The sequence below is a fragment of the Quercus lobata genome, chromosome 5 (assembly GCF_001633185.2).
Source record: "Quercus lobata isolate SW786 chromosome 5, ValleyOak3.0 Primary Assembly, whole genome shotgun sequence".
NCBI lineage: Eukaryota > Viridiplantae > Streptophyta > Magnoliopsida > Fagales > Fagaceae > Quercus > Quercus lobata.
The window spans coordinates 74,608,963-74,628,234 of NC_044908.1; the positions used below are offsets into that span (position 1 = coordinate 74,608,963).

The 19,272-nt window shown below is 33.8% G+C and overlaps 2 protein-coding genes across 2 annotated transcripts; one reads left to right on the forward strand and one right to left on the reverse strand.

Moving 5' to 3' along the window:
• The first annotated feature begins 268 nt into the window (after positions 1-268).
• Positions 269-8,952, forward strand: LOC115991455 (polyadenylation and cleavage factor homolog 4-like). Its single transcript, XM_031115150.1, has 7 exons — positions 269-849; positions 1,767-1,868; positions 1,960-2,214; positions 4,588-5,415; positions 6,658-7,599; positions 7,712-8,260; positions 8,544-8,952. The coding sequence occupies exons 1-7, from the start codon at positions 499-501 to the stop codon at positions 8,586-8,588; spliced, it is 3,072 nt and encodes a 1,023-aa protein (XP_030971010.1). The 5' UTR covers positions 269-498; the 3' UTR covers positions 8,589-8,952.
• Positions 8,953-10,635: 1,683 nt separating this feature from the next.
• Positions 10,636-15,635, reverse strand: LOC115992005 (tryptophan synthase beta chain 1-like). Its single transcript, XM_031116041.1, has 5 exons — positions 15,251-15,635; positions 14,416-14,775; positions 12,687-13,120; positions 11,201-11,295; positions 10,636-10,934 (listed from the first exon to the last, which is right to left on the reverse strand). Exons 1-5 carry the CDS (start codon positions 15,590-15,592, stop codon positions 10,723-10,725), a joined length of 1,443 nt encoding a protein of 480 aa, XP_030971901.1. The 5' UTR covers positions 15,593-15,635; the 3' UTR covers positions 10,636-10,722.
• Positions 15,636-19,272: the final 3,637 nt, after the last annotated feature.

Below are 19,272 nucleotides of genomic sequence, written 5' to 3' on the forward strand. Positions count from 1 at the left end.
AGCGAAAAAAAAAGATAAAAAAGAAAGTCTGAGACTCTCTCTCTCTCTCTCTTTATCTGAGGGATTCCGTGGGCCATCATCGTTAACATGATCATCAAATCCTGACCGTTAAAATACTCCTGATTTGGCAAATCAGCCACAAATCCCAAAGGTTCACACTTTACACTCTCTCTTCTCCGCATTTTTTTATTATTATTATTTGTTTCTCTCTTTGCTTATTAATTAAAAAAATAAAAAAAATAAAAAATCGAAAAATTTAAAAATCCTCACGAGAAATTCACCAATAAATTTTCTCTTTCTTTTTCTCTCACTTTCTCGCTCTATAACTTGTTTGTTTTAAATTTCTTCAATCTATGGTGGGAACTAAGAACCCTAACTCTTCGATTCTCACCCTTCAGTGGTGGGGCAACAACAACAAAATCACAACAATCGCAAAACCCTAACCCTAGTTCTAATTCTACTACCAGGATTTTTATCCAAATTTTTTTTTTTTTTGCTATGGACTCCGAAAAGCTCTCCTCCGTTAACCTTAGGGCCACCACCGCGACCGCTACTACCGAAAAGCCTCCTCCACCGCCGATTCTCGAGCGGTTCAGGGCGCTGCTGAAGCAGCGAGACGAAGAGCTCAGGGCTTCGGCCGGAGGAGAAGTCGACGACGACGATGAAATCGACGAGAGCTTCGTCGTTCCGCCGCCGAGTTCCGAGGAAATTGTGGAGCTCTACGAGATGTTTTTGGGGGAGCTTACTTTCAATTCGAAGCCAGTTATTACGGATCTCACAATAATCGCCGGCGAGCAGAAGGAGCACGGGAAAGGCATCGCGGATGCGATTTGCGCCCGGATTATCGAGGTTCGTTTCGGTGTTTGTGGAATTTTGGGGAGAGGGGTGAGAGAGATTAACCAATAATTAGGGAGGGCTTCTCTGAATTTTGTATCGGTTATGGGGTTTTAGGGTTTTATTTTGGTTTGTATTTCATTTGTACTCGGCTTAGTGTTGTGTAATTTTGAAGTTTTTTGAGTTCTTCAAAGTGTAAAGATTAGAATTTGGTACTTTTCTTAGTCTCCTTTGTTTTTATTCTTTGTGTGCTGTTTGGTTTAGGCAAAGGTAAAAGATTCAAAATTTCAATGAAGTTTAAGATGGGCGTCTAATCCATCTGAATTGATATTCCTAGTCTAACTGTAATGGTTACGGATTGTTAGGAAATGGTGCTAATATTGTGGTAGAATTTAAGGATGCAACCTATGAGAACCTATGGGAATTTGGTTACAAGTTGAATAATTTTCGAGAATAGGGCCAAGGGCCAAGTGCCTTGTATCTTAATAGCACTTCCTGTTGTTTTCAACAGAGACGTCTAAGGTTCAATCCCTTCTCCCCTAAGTATCAAATTATCAAAAAGTTTTCGAGAACAACGGGGAGGTTTGTGGACGATACCCTTGAGTTTAATATTTCACATGATATGTAATCATGTAGTTCAGTAAATTATAGACTGCTGCGGTTTATTTTGAAAACAAAACCTAAAGCCTTCCAAGTTTTCCTCTATATGGGTTTTTTTCCCCATGTTTTCCTTTGTAGTGCTTGATTTTATGCAAATTCATTAGAATTTGTATGTCTTGAGAGCCACTTATATTTTACCCCTAAAGTGCATTCTTCAAATTTCTACCTTTATTGGTAATTTTTATTTTGGTGGAGCTACTTTTTTTGGGAAATAGGGGAACTATTGTTTGTTGTTTGATATTCTTATGTCATCCCTTATATGTCTTCTGCAGGTCCCAGTCGAGCAAAAACTTCCTTCACTATATCTTTTAGACAGTATTGTCAAGAATATTGGCCGTGATTACGTAAGGCATTTCTCTCCCCGTCTGCCTGAGGTGAGTTTTGCATAATCATTTGCATATATTTTTAGTCCCTAGTTTTCTTATCACATGATTTTGACAATATTCTTATTTAATTTTTTCCAAGGTTTTCTGTGAGGCATACAGGCAAGTTCAGCCAAATCAGTATAATTCTATGCGACATCTCTTTGGCACCTGGTCAGCAGTATTTCCACCTTCTGTCCTTAATAAGATTGAGGCACAACTGCAATTTTCTCCTTCAGTAAATAATCAATCATCTGTCTTGGCTACCATGAGGGCTTCTGAATCTCCACGACCAACACATGGCATTCATGTTAACCCAAAGTACCTGCGTCAGTTGGAACATTCAACTCTGGATACTGTAAGCTCTCTCTTTCTCTCTCTCAAAAGACATGGGTTGGACTGCTGCCTTTATGTAGTGCAGTAGTTGAAATTCTGGTTACTTGTCAAGATGTTTTATTCTAAATTCTTGCAGTGGGATATCTGTAGTAACTGCAGTGTTGCATCTTCTGGTCAAGATGTTACTGGACTAGTAGTAGCAATCTATATATTTCACCAGAATTTGGAATATACTGACATCTATGTCTTCATTCATTATAAAGTTCTGCAACTCAGATATTTGGATATTTTGTAGGAGGTGTGGCTGACCATTATGATTAGATGTGGAAATATTTTCTTCTTAGATCGTATTCTATAATTGCTGATATGATATTTGAGGGCTTAGCAATAGCCTATGTGAAGGCTTTATTGTACTCAATTACATTCAAAGAGGGTGAATTTATTAAAATTCCAGCAGCTTATTTTAAGCTTTGAGTGTGTGAATGCCATCTTCTTCTTTCATGTGATTGCTTTGGAAACGTAGGTCTGATGTCTTAGGGTTTATTTTTCTTTCTTTTTGGATCTATTAACTGTCTTAACACCAAACTCATTCAATATCCAATCTTTTATTACCCAACACTACCTAAATCCTTTCACATCAAAATCTATTCAAGAACCTAATTTAGTGATGACTTCTTAAAGATCCTACATCATAACAAGTTTTGTAAGAGAGATTTTCTTGTGTTTTCTATACTATGGTGTGGAAAAGAAATAAAATTACTTGATTAGATGGCCAAATGAGTGATGCCTAAGACTTGTGGAGTAAACATGTTTGATTTAGTCAAGGCCTACTGGTACCTTCCCAAATTCGTTGCTGAGGTTTCTTTAGGCACCAAATGCCAATTAATATTTCGATGTAAACAACACTAGAATTCATACAGCGTTTATAACTCCTAGGCCCTAGCCATCATTTGGGGTCCACCCCTGGGATTCCTTGTAATTACTTGATGTGAGTGGGATGGGGGGAGTACAAACGCCCAAGAGAATAGTCAAGTGCTCGAAGAGCTCTGTATACTCTCAATAAAGGAAGAAAAAACTAGAATTCATACAGAACTGGTAGGAACTCATGAGTTACCGTACCTAAATCACTTGGGACCATTTCATTATCTGGCTTGTGCCTACTTATAAAAAAATTACCTGGCTTGTGCCAAATGTGCATTGTTTGTGTTTAATTACTGATGGTGTTGAATCAGATGTACCTAAAAAAAAGATATTTTGGCTGGCTGTGGTGCAGTTGTTTAATTTGGGCATTTCACAGGGGCCTGTTTGGTTGTCCTTGAAATTGAATAGCTCTCCATCCCTATTCTGTATGTCATCTATTTTGTTAAAAAGTTTGAAAAACTGTGGAACTTTATGGAATTCAAGACACAATCTATGTCTTTACTTTTGCTGAGAACTGTTAACTTTTCTTCATTGTCCCTTTCAAGATGTTTGAATTGCACATAAGTCCAGAATAGTTCGCTGATGAGCTTTAGCTCCTACAAGAATTTGAGGGTAGGGTTGGGGTAGAGTAAAGTTGCGGCTTCAAGACCCACTAAATATGTGTTACTTACTCACCAAAAACATTTTATTAAAAACAGACCATGAGTAGAACCATTTAAGTTTCTTATGACATCCAAACAAGTCCTTGTAGATCATGGTGTTCTGTGAAAAATAGTTTCTACTTAGGGTTTGTTTGGATATTGCTTATTTTGCTGAAATTGAAAACTTATTATTGAAAGTACTTTAGATAAAAGTAAAAGTTAGTTAAATTGTACAGTGGGGCCCATGAATAATATCAAAAAGTGCATGAACAGTACTGTGGGACCCACCATTTTTACAGCAAAACGCAAAATTTTTTCATCCCCAACGCAATCCAAACGCACGCTTACAAATGCATGTGATATATTGCGAAACAATGACACATATCATAGGCTAGAGGATATGGAAAAGAAGAGCTATAATGAGCCCAAAATGATGGTTAACTTAGAATTGTTTTGGGGGGAATGGGATTCTGTATTCTGATCTCCTATCAATATTTTCAACTATCTTGGTTCCAGATATTAATTAAATCTAATTTTTTATTTTTGTGCACTTGATCTGCTTGTGTGCATTCTTTTGGTCTACATCTTTTATTTTCCTGTTTTTATTTTTTCATTTATTTCATAAATGTAGGGAGAAATCTGCTGTGCAACTTTTTTTTTTTTTGGTTGTCCTTTATATAAGTTAATTTCAATGTTATTGTTTCATCATCTTATTGTAACTGAATTTAGAAACCTGCCAAGACGAACTGTGTTACTTTCTGTTGTTGCTCAGTTGTGCATGAAATGGACAGCTTTGGAATTTAAAATTTGAAATTTGTTTGTAACCCTTGCAGAATATTCGGCATCCTAGAGGAACTTCAGCTTTAAAAATGTATGGTCAAAAACCTGCCATTCCATATGATGAGTTTGATCCTGGTCATGCAGAGGTTGTATCCTCACAGGTTGGAGCCCCAAGATTGAGCTCAACTGGAGATGCAGGTCATACACCTTTTGCCTTTGGGGCTAATAAGGCGCATCCACCTTCAACTGCCAGACTTGCAAGACCCTCTTCGCCTTCAAGAACTGGGCCTGATAGGTCTTTATCATTAGCAGGTGATGAATTTGCTGCAGAAAATTCTCCTAGAAGGTTTATTGATAGGGCCTCTCCATCTCATCCATTTGAGTATGGACTTGGTAGAGCAATTGGTAGAGATGATGAAACAAGTGGCTGGCAGAGAAAACACTATTCTGATAATAATCAGAAAACTACTGCAGTATACCACCTTGGTAATGGACATGAGCACCAAAGACCGAGAGCTTTAATTGATGCATATGGAAATGACACGGGGAAGAGATCTTATAACAATAAGCCTCTGCAGGTTCAACGCCTGGACACAAATGATATAGACAGTAAGGTCGCTCCAGCATCATGGCAGAATACTGAAGAGGAAGAGTTTAATTGGGAAGATATGAGCCCCAATTTAGGAGACCGTGGTACAAGTAATGATTTCTTGTCATCAGCTGTTCCACCATTTGGGAGCTTTAGAACAAGGCCGGGTTTTGGAGTGCAGAGTGCTGCCCCTTTGGAGCCTGATAATAGGAGCAGTTGGTCTAGTCAGGCTCAGCTTCCTGCAGTTGATGATTCTTCTATAAATGCTGAAGATCCAGTCTCCTTATCAAGTGTATGCTTCCTCCACTTGTTTGCTGTGCCATTCTTGATTTTTAGGCGGCTTACTTAGTTAATCTTGAATTCAAGTGATATTCTTCTGGCAACATAATCCGCAGTTATGCCAAGTGGTGTGATTTTTGTTAGTTAATTTTCACTTCTTACCGTATCTTTTTCCTTTGCTATCATGTGATTAGAGCTTTCCTTGGAGTATTGTGGTTCCTCTATCGCAACCCTGTCTTTTCAGCTGTTTACGAACATATTTTGGGGTCTTGAATTGAGGGTGAATACCCTTATTTTTTCCTTTTTAGTAATTAGAATCCAATCGTGCATGTTATAATTTATAAACACTATTTGCTATAGAGGGGATTGGTGTGATGCAAATATTAACAAGATTAAATACCATAAGATCAAGTCATATTTTTAAGTTCCTTTAACTTAATATGCTGTTCATCATGTTTTATCTTCTTCTTCTTTTTTTTTTTTTTTTTTCCTGTTGAACTTTAGCAGTTAATGGTATGTCTTTAAGACTTAAAAAAAAATGTATTTCATTAAGAAAAAGAGAGGGAGGGGGTGGGTAATACATCTTTCTAATTTCTGGAACTTTTGGGCATTGGCTATAGTAGGGTTCATGATTTTATGTTTTTGGTTATTATGCCTTATGTGTCCACTGTGCACTAGTTTGAGTTTTACGAGTCAAGGTTTCCAACCCCAATAATTTTTAAATTTGTGGTCCCGGTCAGACTAGTTTCCTTCTCTCCATCTTCTATAATTCCACTCCTTCAGCATCGTTACTTTAAACTGCAACTGTAAATTTTAAATTATTCTTCCTTAGCTGAAACACCCTGCTTTTGATAATCCTTATGTTATTCTTCATCAAAATATAATACCCAAAATGTCAAAAAGAGCCTTTAATTTCCTTTCACACAAGACAACTGCCATTGAGAACCGTTCATGAAAACCTTCTTGTTGCCAAATTTAGAACTCAAAATGTGCCCTCTTGCTCCTTCAAAAACCAGAAACCACTGATTTTCCCAACCTTTAGCCAATAGTAAAGTCATGGTAGAAAATTATAATACCCTATTTAGTGCTTTCTGACATCATTTGATGTTTTTGATCACAGTTTTTTTTTTTTTTTTTGACTTGTCTCCAAAAATGCCAACTTCCCTGAAACTATTAATATGTTCCAGGAATTGATAATGATTAGAGAAAATGAACTTCCAACCTTACATTTGAATTTCTGCAATTTTGACTGCAGTTTGGTCGTGGATCAACGCGGAAGATATCTGGATTCCGAACTGAGAGAAATCAGATTCGGGATTCTCGCTATCCTCAGGAGGCCTGGAATATGCCTCCCCATCTCGCCAAAGGAAGAGAGAGGAATTTCCATATGCCCTTATTGGCAAGCGGTACATCTCCATCAGATTGTGAAAAAATGTCTCCTCTTATAGATAAGCTTCCAGATGCTGACCCACAAATTTGCGGACCCCCTACAATTACATCAAGAATTGGTCCTAGTCTTGACTCTTTTGGTGTGGAACCTCGGCCTGGTGTTGTACCCTCATATATGGGGGTAAGACCTCCCCTAAATGTGCATAACTCTCACCCACCGCATCTGCTGCCTAATTTTATGCAGCAGAAACATATGAGGAGCCAATTCCAGTCAATAAATACTAGCAATACTGTCAATAATCTAGGTCCAAATAGGTCTTTTTATATCCCTGAGCAGCAGATGGATGGTTTTGGAAACAAGGAGCTGAGTTCTACAAAGCTGCAACAATTGCCTAGTCAGCATGCAGGACTAATTCCTCTAAGCCAGGCACAAGTCACTCCTTTACAGCCACAATTTCTTCCATCTCAGGATGTGCATCAATCTGCAGCAGCTGTGTTGCCACCTCATTTTCTGGCAGCCCCTTTGAATCATGGATATAACTCACGAGGGCATGGTGCCACTGTTAGTACAGGTCCATCAAATCCTGTACCTGGTGTACAGTTGAATATCCTAAACAGGCCTTTACATTTACAGGGGGGCTCATTGCCACCTCTACCTCCTGGCCCCCCTCCCGTGCCACCACAAATGATGTCTCTCACACAAAATGCTGTTCCCGGTGTCTCTAGTCAACAGCCGAGCACTGCATTTCCTGGATTGTTTGATTCTCTCATGGCTCAGGGTTTGATCTCATTGAACAAACAGGCTCAGGTATGCATTAATATTTCACTTTATGCTTTAAATGTTGAATTTTGATTTTTGTTTTCTTTTCCTTGAAATGCAGTTGTTAGATTGTTTCTCAACCAAGTTATTTGATATGTAGGATTCTGTAGGAGTTGAGTTTAATGCGGACCTTCTCAAGGTGCGTCATGAGTCTGCAATAAATGCCCTGTATGCTGATCTCCCCAGACAATGCACAACCTGTGGCCTTAGATTCAAAAGCCAAGAAGAGCACCGTAGTCATATGGATTGGCATGTAACTAAGAATCGTATGTCTAAAAACCGAAAGCAGAAGCCTTCTCGTAAGTGGTTTGTAAGTGTGAGTATGTGGCTCAGTGGTGCAGAAGCATTAGGAGCTGAAGCAGTTCCTGGGTTTTTACCTACCGAGTCCGTTGTAGAAAAGAAGGATGATGAAGAAATGGCTGTACCTGCTGATGAAGATCAGAATGCATGTGCATTATGTGGAGAGCCTTTTGAAGAGTTTTACAGTGATGAGGCAGAAGAATGGATGTATAAGGGGGCTATTTACTCAAATGCACCCAATGGCTTGACAGTAGGCATGGATAGGTCTCAGTTAGGCCCAATAGTGCATGCTAAGTGCCGGTCTGAATCTAGTGTGGTTTCCTCTGAAGATTTTAGACAAGAAGAAGGGGTATGCATTTCTTGTTCAACTCTTTCAGAATTTCCACTTATATACATTTATCAAAAATAAAAAAATAAAAAAAGTCTCTTATATACTTTCTTCTGAAAGTCTGTCATTGTTTTATGGTTAAAGCCATAGTATTTTGTCTGAGGACTGTGTTATGCATTCATGTATCTATCAATGAGCAATATATTACTCAAGACCAACGCAATTATGTGAGTATTTTCATTGTATTCTTATGCCTAAAGCTCAACAAATGTTTCATATACATTCTTTTAATTGTTGTGTGCAGGGAATTACTGCAGAGGGTAGTCAAAGAAAACGTATGCGGATTTAACTTAGCTAGATCGACTTCTATGTCATCTGTAACATAATGTGATTTTGTTCGTGTTAATGGTATGCTCTTAACTAATTTTTACAGTAGCATTGGAGGTCACAGTATCTTGGCTTCATGCCAGAATCTTGTACATGTATAGTTGTACTTGTAGCATGCAACATTGCGTTTTGCAGCAGAGGTTACAAATTCTCTTGCAATATTACCTTTCTGGCATTCTTTTTATTTTTGCTGTCAAAACTTCAAGAGGGACATAGAATATTTTCTTTATTGCCATTGACAGGTATTCCTGTGGTTCCTTCACCGTCTTAAGGGCGTTGTTTTGTTCACCTAAAAACAAGGAAAAGAAAAAAGAAAAAAAAAAAAAAGAGGTAGGGGGAGTGGGGGTGGGTGGTGCTAAGCATTGTGTCCATTTTTTTTTGTTTCTAAATATTCTGCAGGTGGAAGCATGAATGGTTGATCTGTATGCCAAAGCTTCTTGTTCTTATTTCTCATTAAACCAATGGATCAATGGAAGTGAAACGACGATCAGAGTGGAAATTCAGTATACTTGAGGGCTGGAGCCTTATAAAATTTTTTTTACCCTGGATTTGGTTTCAGGATCATTGATATATTGTAGAATTTCATTTTCTTGGTAATTTTGGTAGAGCTTGAAGAATTGTGTTTATTATATTACTGTTCTTTCCATTGGAAGGGATTTTTTTTCTTCTAGTTTAAATAAATTTACTCTCTTTTTATTAAATGAATTTGTCTTTAAACCCCGCTCTTATCCCGTGCCTGCCATTCAAAGTTGCAATGTGTATACCTTTAATGATAAAGATGCTCTCCCTCTCTCTCTCTCTCATTCATGTGTGATTGAACTTAGTTGTGACTTCTGAAGCATGTCAAACATATGTGTTTTGTGAAGTGTTGCTGCTAGGCTGCAAAAGATGCAGCAACATTCACTTTCATGACTTTTCTTATAGAGAGTTAATGTGCTTCTCTAACTTACTGCGTGTGGTTGAAGTTAGTTGTGACATCTGAAGCATGTGAAACATCTGTTTTCTGTTAAATTCTGCAAAAGATGCAGCAAACATTCACTTTGCATGACTTTTCTAATGGAGGGGCATTATGCGTTTATGCCTTTTCTCTATCCTAAAGAGAAATGAGAAATTCGTTTTTAGTAGATCAGGGAGCTTTGTAGTGTTACGCAAAGTAGATGTTTCGGCATCTTTCTTATTTGGGTGTTTGTTCTCAATAATATTAATTCTGCAACATTGTGGGCAACATATATATATATATATATATATATATATATATATGGTTTTCTGAATACTTACGATTGACAAAGACAAAAACATCACAACGAGTCTACAAAGGGTAGTTTGGATGATGATGGTTCGAAAAATATATATTATTTGGTGGAGTTAGAAGTGTTGCAGAGATATTTTGACCACTAACCACTCATTACCACCATATGAGAGCTATCTTCTAATTAATATTGATTCATATAGATCATAAATATTATACGAGTTACAGGGTATGGGTTAAAACTTAGAACACTTTTTAAAGTGATACTATAAAATAATTTTCTAAAACCGTGCAGGTATTTTGTGTGTTAAAATTGGTAGAAATTTTATTGATTTATATAATAAAAATTTAACTGCACACCATTGGATATAACATATAAGTACAGCCAATAATGAGGATCTTCAATTCATAAAAAACTCTCACATTCCATCCTACAGTTAAGCTTATGCATAGCTCTATTGCTATCATTCTCACGAACTTAAAATATAGGTCACTAATTTCCTTTCTCTATAAAGTGACCATGCAATATATATGGGTCCAATCGGAATGAGATTATTTTAAGCATTTCTAGCACTTAAATATAGGTTCCTAACTATATAGCGCTTGTTTGGACACCACTTATTTTGCTGAAACTGAAAAATTATTATTGAAAGTACTGTAAATAAATATAAAAGTTTGTTGAAATAGTACAGTGGGACCTATAAATAATTCTAAAAAGTGCATTGGAGCCCATAAATAATAACAAAAATAAGCTAAATAGTGAAATAATTTTAATTTTTAATCCTAACTCAAATGCACATTAAAATGGTGCCACAGCCACGCCTTATTTGCTTGTCATTGTACATATCTACAAGTTTTGAGAAGCAGGGAACTGTTTCTCCATTGGGTAATATTTGTGATTTAAAATCATTTCCGCATCCTTATCTCCACGCCCACTGCAATTTACCACAACCTTTGTACCAGTAGGCAAAGTGGGGCAAAGTTTATTCAGAAACGCCAATGCATGAGAGGCCTCCAACGATGGAATTATACCTTCCAATCTGCATAACAATTGGCAAGCTGCAAACAATAGGGAATCACAAATTAATAGTCTCAAGTTTAGAAAATAGTATTCTCCATAATTTCATTTTCTTGTACATATCAATTATTATATATGAAAAAAAATCTTGTTGCGCGCTCAATAATGTACACTCCGTACGTACCATATTAAGAATTGCATACGTGATATCCACAATAAAATGTGAATAGTAATAGTGTGTACGGATAATATATATTAGTAAGTATGTGATAATCATTACTCATTGTATAATTGCATCATCACATACCATCTAGGGCTTCCTTATCCGTGACACTGTAGTATTCTGCACGCCCTGTGTCTTTAAGAAAGCTCAGCTCTGGGCCAACAGCTGGGTACTCTAGCCTGCATTTATTTGTGGATTAGGCACATCTACATCACACTAAAAAGTAGCCATTACTATCATCTTAATTAATTTATTAATGGACAAAGTTTAGCTACAAAATTAGTTGTACCTTAAGGTTAAAAACTCACTCAATAAAATAAATACTACAACATATTTTAAAAATCTAACCGTTGAATTGCATGTTCTTTACGCCCTTAATACACATGTTAAATTTTGTGTCAATCGGATACCATTTACTATATGATCTATAAACTTATATTTTGTACATAATTTTAAATTACAAAAACTTGCAATTTAAAAAATTTATTGATAACATAGCTATTGATCTTTAATTTTCTTGAAATTTTGTAAGTATGGAGGATATAAGAAGAAGATGTAATCCAATGGTGGATTTGTCAAAATTCACATCCAATAAAAAGATATTAAGTAAGTTTATAGCCTAAGACTACAACTAATTTTGTAGCTAAATTTTATCCTTAATTAATTTAATAATTGGTCTAAACTAGTATTAGCAACTTGCATTAGACGTGAGAATATATATTCATACGTGGATTAAGTGAAAGGAAGGTTTAAAGTTTAAACAAATTGGGTCTTAAGTCTTAACCCGAGAGTCAGAAATCACTTGTCTCAAACATTATCTTTTTTTTTTGGGTAAGCTCAAACATTATCTTTGCTTTTTACTGTTAAATATAAATTTGATTATTTTTTGGGGTCAAACGTTATCCTACTTTATTATATATATCACGTTGCATCTTTCTTTCGAAAGTGCTGATTTTGTAATCATTTTTTTTTTTTTTTGATTCTTATAAAAATATGCGGTGGTTCGACCTTGGCCTATGCTCTATTGTCTATAGTGTAAATAAAAATGCTACTCCTACTCCTGTTTCAATTTTTGTATATAAGTTTCTCAAAAAAGTTAAAAAAAATTGTATATATGCACTTTATGCTGTGTATACAGGTAAAATGTGTGCACAAAACTGTAAATGAAATTAACCATAGGGAGTTTTGTAGCTTGTTGACATATTTTGGTATTTTCAATGTAAATATTTATGATTCAAATCCCTTAACCATTAAATATATATATAAAAAAAATGTAAATTGACGAAAGAAAAAAATTTCTCATTGTCTCCTCATTTATAATTAAAAAGTCTGTGATATGTTATTGAAAATAATGATTTTTTATCATAAGATCAAGATATCAACTAATTTTATGGTTTAAGTGGGTTTGAATATTAAATCTTTTATTTCATAACAAAATTTTTTACTAGTAGAGTTAATTGTAACTCATTGTTATTGTGTTAGTTTAATCAACATTTTATATTAGAATTGTACTAAAATTATAATTTTTTATATGCTAAATGAATTAAAAATTTGGTGCTTTGGTTCTTACCCCACGCCAACTGAGTGTGGCCTTATAATTTGGCCTTCCTCATCTTGCAACAAGTAGCTCATGGTTCCATGGTAAACTCCCACATCACCTTTAGCCAAAGTTGCAGAGTGCTTGTCACTTTCCAAGCCAAACCCACCAGCCTCAACTCCAATCAACCTCACATCTTTTTCTTTAATAAATTCATGGAACAACCCCAATGCGTTAGAGCCACTCCCTACACATGCAACCAACACATCAGGCTTGCCACCCCATTTCTCCATTGCTTGTCTCCTTGTTTCTTTTCCAATCACTGATTGAAACTCTCTGACCATGCTTGGACATGGATGAGGCCCCACTACTGTTCCTGTCAAGTAATAGCTGCTCTCTAAGTTTCCCACCCATTCCCTGAAGGCCTCCGAGGTTGCATCCTTAAAATTTCCATCAACTGATTTAACCTATATGTTAAGAGCATTCATGTCACTTTATGCAAAAATTTATGTCTATTTAGCATAAAAATTTATTTTATATACTCATCTTTTAAAATATCACACATCAGATTATTTATTTTACACTATATTTTATTAAATCAAATTTTCTTATCATTTATAATTGTTTCTTTTTCTTTATACACAATAATCAAACATTCACTCTCATTTTTAATTCTTGACATTCACTCTTGTTCTTCATTTTCGAGATACATAAAAAAAGAATAAGAGATTAAATACATAAATTTACATGATTATTATAACAAATTTATAAATTTACATAATTATACATTGACAGATGTAGATTATTTTTTAATTAAAATTTTATAAATTTTACACATTTTTCAATTATTTGCCAAAACAACAATTTTAATGGTCAATATTTACCTCTCTACCGTACTATTTTGGAGCTATATTATATTTCTTTCATGTCAGAAGTGATTATTCATGAAGGGAATATTGGATTGGTCCACTGTCCTTTTTTCGATTAAGAATCATGCCAACAAGCACCATATAGCAATCATCGAATGGTTGTGTCGTAGGGTTCTCCTTCAAATATGGTCCCACTTATAATAAATTATATCCACAGCCCACAGATATTCCTTTGTATTAGGTTTTGTTTTTGGGAAAGCTTATTTATTTATTGAAAATTCGTAAAAATAGTTACAAAAAAAATAATGAGACTTTAAAAATTGATACCTCAAATTTTCAAGATTTGAATAATTGAGTGTGTGTTGTGCAAATGTGTACTAAATCTCATATTATATATTTACCATGTAAGTTTTAAGTTTATAAGTGAATATAGAAACTCTAATCGTAAATTTATAACTTTTGACGCATCTAATATATATCATAATAGTTTGTATGTTTGTTGACTACACAATTCACTTTTAAATGTGAACTAGCCTCTCTTTTATGTTAATTATGTAGACTCTTCCTTATAGCCATTAAAATATGATCTAAAGAATGAAGTTACATCATTTTGTTACAGGTACAATATATTTGTCTAGTCTTTATTGAATATGATATCAAATCAAATCTTTATAAAAATTATCATTTTTATATTAGAGAAAAGAAAGTCAACTCTGGGAGTGAAAAAGTTTTTGAGCGTTTCAAAAGCTTGTACCTGAATTGAATTATTTAACCATTATCTATAATAAAGTTTGAACTCAAAATCACTGTTATGATACCACAGTAAAATCATAAAACATGACTGTCAGAAAAATGTGAATTATTGTAAGAAATAAAGAAATATTTATGTATACCTCAGCGCCCAGCAACTTCATCAACACCAAATTAGAAGACTGTTTCTCCATATCTTTGGTGCCCATGAAGATTGTGCACTGTAAAGAAAGTTTGGCACATGCAGCAGCTGTGGCCACACCATGTTGTCCAGCACCAGTGGCTGCCACAACACTTTTTCGGCCTAGACGTTTGGCAATCATGGCCTGGGCTATGGCGTTGTTGATCTTGTGTGCTCCACCATGGTTCAGATCTTCTCTTTTTAGATATATATCTGGGCCTTCTCCATTATTGTTCTTCTTGTAGTGATTTGTGAGCCGCTCGGCAAAGTATAGAGGTGTTTCCCTCCCAACATAGTCTCTTAGTGCCGTTGCTAGCTCAGCCTAAAATAAATTCATCCATTAAAAAAAAAAAAAAAAAAAAAAACTCAGCTTTTGCATGAAGAGTCATTTTAGCATTTTTCTTTCCCTCTTTTGGTTATGTTATATATGAATAATTAGTCTAATGACACAAAAACTTCCACAGTATCATTTATAATTTTTTAAGTGGTATGTTGTGATTAGTGTACAATAAAAATGACGTTCATATTAGAATGATATGAAAATAATATTACATCAATCATAACTTATCACATTTTTAAAACATGAAAAAGGTCAGGAAATGATGTGTATTAAGAGTGTTTAAGAGCTCAAAAAGTTTTTTTTTTTTTGGTTGGGCTAGCTTCTAGCTAAAATCTAACATTGGTTTTAAACTCCCACAACTTTCTTCCGTTTAATGAAAGAAGAATAATGTCATTCACAATGGATTTTTAGTATTCTTAGTTTGTGTAGCGCTTAGTTGTGATTGTTTAATGCAAACCTGAAACTGGGCGTCATGCAAAACCAAATTGAATTCAGCGTCAAGATCGCTCAAGCAAGAAATCAATGTCTCTGGCACGAAATTCCCTCCAAACCTCCCAAATTTTCCTTTACATCCTTTCCTTTCATGATCAGTTTCTTCAACTAGTTGTGGCTTTGGCAATGTCGGCCTCCTCATAATCAAACTCCTAGTCGAACCGATAATATCCTTAACCAAAGTGTTGTGATCAACAACTACAGCACGAACCACAGAGGCATTGCCTATTCTTCTCTTAACACTAACATGTCCACTGGTTGGACATATTTGGGAAATAAGAAGATCAGTTCGCATATTACAAGCCATATATATTATATGTTTGTGTAAGGGTGAGAGAGAGAGAGAGTTATATTTGGGTGTTTGTTAATACTTAATACTTGTTGGAACACTTTGAGTTTTTTTTTTTATAGAGGCATTATTCTCAGACAAGTCAAAGGTAGTTAACAAATACTGTACTCAAAAGGGCCACGAAAACGAGGAACACGAGGAGGTTTTATGAAAAAACGAGGTTCACAAGTGTCTAATTCGCAGGGACACAGTGGCCACCAGTGGCAGAACTAAAGCCCAGGCTGTGAGAAAATACATTCTATTACGGATGTATGTTTCTCTCCTCTCACATCTGGTAGGACTCACCAGCTTGTGAGAGGGAGGAAGCATATACTTCCTCCAAGGTTGGTGGGGCCTCAAATTTTTTTTTTTTTAAATCCTTTATATTACATATAATTATTAAACTTTTCTAAAGATATAGCCTATAAAAATAGGGGTTGGCCTAAGCAAAAATTTCTAGTTCCTCTCCTGATGGCCACAATCCTCATTTGCTTATCAGTTAACATCACATGAACCCAATAATCGAAAGGGAAGTAATGCAATGGTTCTACCGCAAGTGTTGTCCTTAGTGTGTGCAGGTACAGAATTTAAAAAAAAAAAAAAAAAAAATCTACTTTTCATGTGTGGAAAATGGATATTTGTCCCTAATTTACAAACTATGTATTAAAATATTCATGTTATGAAACTATTTACCAAATGCCCTTGTTTTTTAAACTCGATCATAAAAAAATTGAATTCTGTGTAAAACTCGATTTTGAGGATATCGAGTTTTATGTATATTTTTAAGAAGAACTCGACATTAGAGGAACTCGACATTAGTAATGTCGAGTTCCATTTAAATTTTCAAAAACATTTAAGTGGCAAAATACGCATAAAACTCGACATTGTTAATGTCGAGTTACACATGTAATACGATTTTGTTAAAATCGAGTTTAAAAAATAGGGGTATTTTGCTAAATAGTTTCAAAATATAAACATTTTACTGCATAGTTTGTAAATTAGGGACAAATGCCCATTTTTCCCTTTTCCACATAGGGCAATTAACTTGAGAAGGATGTTGATATAATATATCTGTACAAGTTACCCATTTTATATTTTTGGGCATAAATAAATAAAAAATTCTTGAACATTACGTGTGATCCATATTATATATATATATATATATATATATATATATATATTATATTGACAAAATTTGACTCCAAATCCCCTTGAAATCATGGACAAGTCAGAACTTAAAGTTAGGAGGGGCGGTTTTGCTATTGGTTGCGTGTGGCTGCTCCAGCCTTTAGCTCTGTTGCTTAACCACTAAGGATTTTTTTTTATAATTAATTAATTATTTATTTTTGTATTTTATGTGTGGCTTTGATATTAGTTTGTTTAAAATTTAATTTTTTTAAAAACTATTATTGATAATTTTTGTTGTTGTGCTTATTTTATTGGGCTTGTATATTTTGTTTTAGATTTTAGGTTTATACATTTTTTTATGCCCTTTAAATTGAGGAAAATGCGAGAGTAAACTAATAAAAATTTACTACCTCAACAGTTTGTAAAAATGTTATAGAAACGTTTGTGGCTATAATATTATTCTTAAAAGAATCAATGATATTGTTAGGGGGGCAAAGTGTAATTTTATATAACAAAATTACTAAAATTTATAACTATATATATACTAATATTTTTTTACAAAAAAATTAGGGGGACAATGGACAAAATTATATTTTCTAATTTTGTTACGTGAAAAATTATAAAAATATTCATGTATATTATTTAAACAAGTTACAAATTATAAAACTATATATGAATGATTTTTTTCAACAACCGCATAGTATGCTAGAATAAGATAGTTTGAAACGTGCTCGGAGTCAACTTTTTTGATATTATGTAATCTCAAACAAAATTGTATATTATACCCCATTTTTATGTAAAGTGGTCCATGTCTACCTAAAAAATAAAGAAAAGGAAAATCTTATATTGTATGTACTCTCCTCCCATTTTTTTTATTTATTTATTTTAAATTCTAAATTAAGAAAACGTTTTCATAATTCACCAGAGACACAATTTTTTTTTTTAATGTTTAAATAAAAAAGAGAATTAAAGGAAAAATATTCAGAGTACAGTCTCTATATCTTGTACGATGTGGTGATATATAAAGCTACATATATATGCATACAAAGCTTGGAATGTGAGGTTGTTTGTCAAAAAAAAAAAAAAAAAAAAAAAGAAGAAAAAAGAAAAAAGAAAAGGTTAACATATGCTAAATGTAATACCACATGTACTACTAACACAGTAACACCATCAAACCTCTCTCTCTCTCTCTCTCTAACCAATAACTTTCTAATGTGTCAAATTTAAGGTAAATAAACTTAGTCCATTTTATTTTATTTTACATATTATGATGAGGAAAATTTTTATTTAAAGTAAATCCATCATAGCTTGTGAAGATTGAAGTTATTAGGTTATTGTTAACCGAAGCGACAATTGTGTTTTTGATAAATCATATTCTATTGTTATATCTTTTAATATTTATTAATATAGCTATTTTTTTAAAAATATTTTTAATTATAAATGTCTACTTCAACATTGAATATTAATTGAGAGAGAGAGAGAGAGTTCAAAAAGAATCTCTTGAAAAATATGTTGCTAGTAATAAGAAAAACAAAACTTATATAGTAATTTTATTTCAGAAAAAATCAAGAGGAAGGAATTATAAACAAAAAATTATAAAGTAAAATTAAATAAATATTATTTAATTACTTTTTAATTTTTTTTTTTTAAAATACCTCATATGTTCTAGCATTTCATGCGGCCATAATTTTGCAAACTATTGATTTAGTCCTTTGTTTTTCAATCAAGTGTTTGTTTAGGTATTCTATAGTTTCTAATAGCTTATTTGCTAAATATGATACAAAAAAGATATACGAAATAGGATTATAAATGAATTAAGCCGTTCATAAACAATTTGAGCTTAACTTGATAAAAAGTTTACTCATGTTTGTTTGTTTATAAACAACCCAAACTTTAATTTTAGTTTTAGTTTTGTTAATAAAAGAGCCAAACTCAAGCAATTTTTTTTTTTGTGTGAACAAACTAGGAAACAATATAGCTTGATAAACAACAAGTTGAGCCTAAGCTCATTTATGGATTTAGTAATAATTTTGATATCGACTTGAAAAGTTAAGTCATATTTTACTAAGTTTTCAATTAATTAGGAGTTAGGTCCACTTGTCCAAATCAAATGAGCTTAATAATATGTTTAATATGTGCTTGATAATGTACTTGTATTGTATCACAAGCTCAAGAGCTTGATATCGAAATCAAACTTGGCTTGAATAATAAATCAAGCTGAGTCAAGCTAAACTTAAGCTTTTGAACTTTTTGATGAGGTGAGCTTGGTTCAATCTTGAATTGCGAGCTTGGATATTTTATTTTTGTTGTTGAGATGAGCTTAAATATTCAATAATCATAAAATCTTGACTCACTAACAGCTTTAATATAAGCTAGAATATTAAGGTGTAAAATCTAAATACTTTAAACTTTAAGAGATAAAATTCAAATTCGAAAATTTTAAAGCTTAAAATTCAAAAATACTCTGAACTTTAAGAGTTGCAAAAATCCAAACTTTTTGTGACGTCAACTTTTTTATTAACGCGATTCAA

Excerpts from the sequence above, each read along its gene's own strand:
- LOC115991455 (XM_031115150.1), top strand. The coding sequence starts at position 499 with ATGGACTCCGAAAAGCTCTCCTCCGTTAACCTTAGGGCCACCACCGCG. Across the intron at positions 5,416-6,657 it reads ATCCAGTCTCCTTATCAAGT|TTTGGTCGTGGATCAACGCG; the intron begins GTATGCTTCCTC and ends TTTTGACTGCAG. Across the intron at positions 8,261-8,543 it reads ATTTTAGACAAGAAGAAGGG|GGAATTACTGCAGAGGGTAG; the intron begins GTATGCATTTCT and ends TGTTGTGTGCAG.
- LOC115992005 (XM_031116041.1), bottom strand. The coding sequence starts at position 15,592 with ATGGCTTGTAATATGCGAACTGATCTTCTTATTTCCCAAATATGTCCA. Across the intron at positions 13,121-14,415 it reads TGAAGTTGCTGGGCGCTGAG|GTTAAATCAGTTGATGGAAA; the intron begins GTATACATAAAT and ends CTTAACATATAG. Across the intron at positions 11,296-12,686 it reads CCACACTCAGTTGGCGTGGG|GCTAGAGTACCCAGCTGTTG; the intron begins GTAAGAACCAAA and ends AAATAAATGCAG.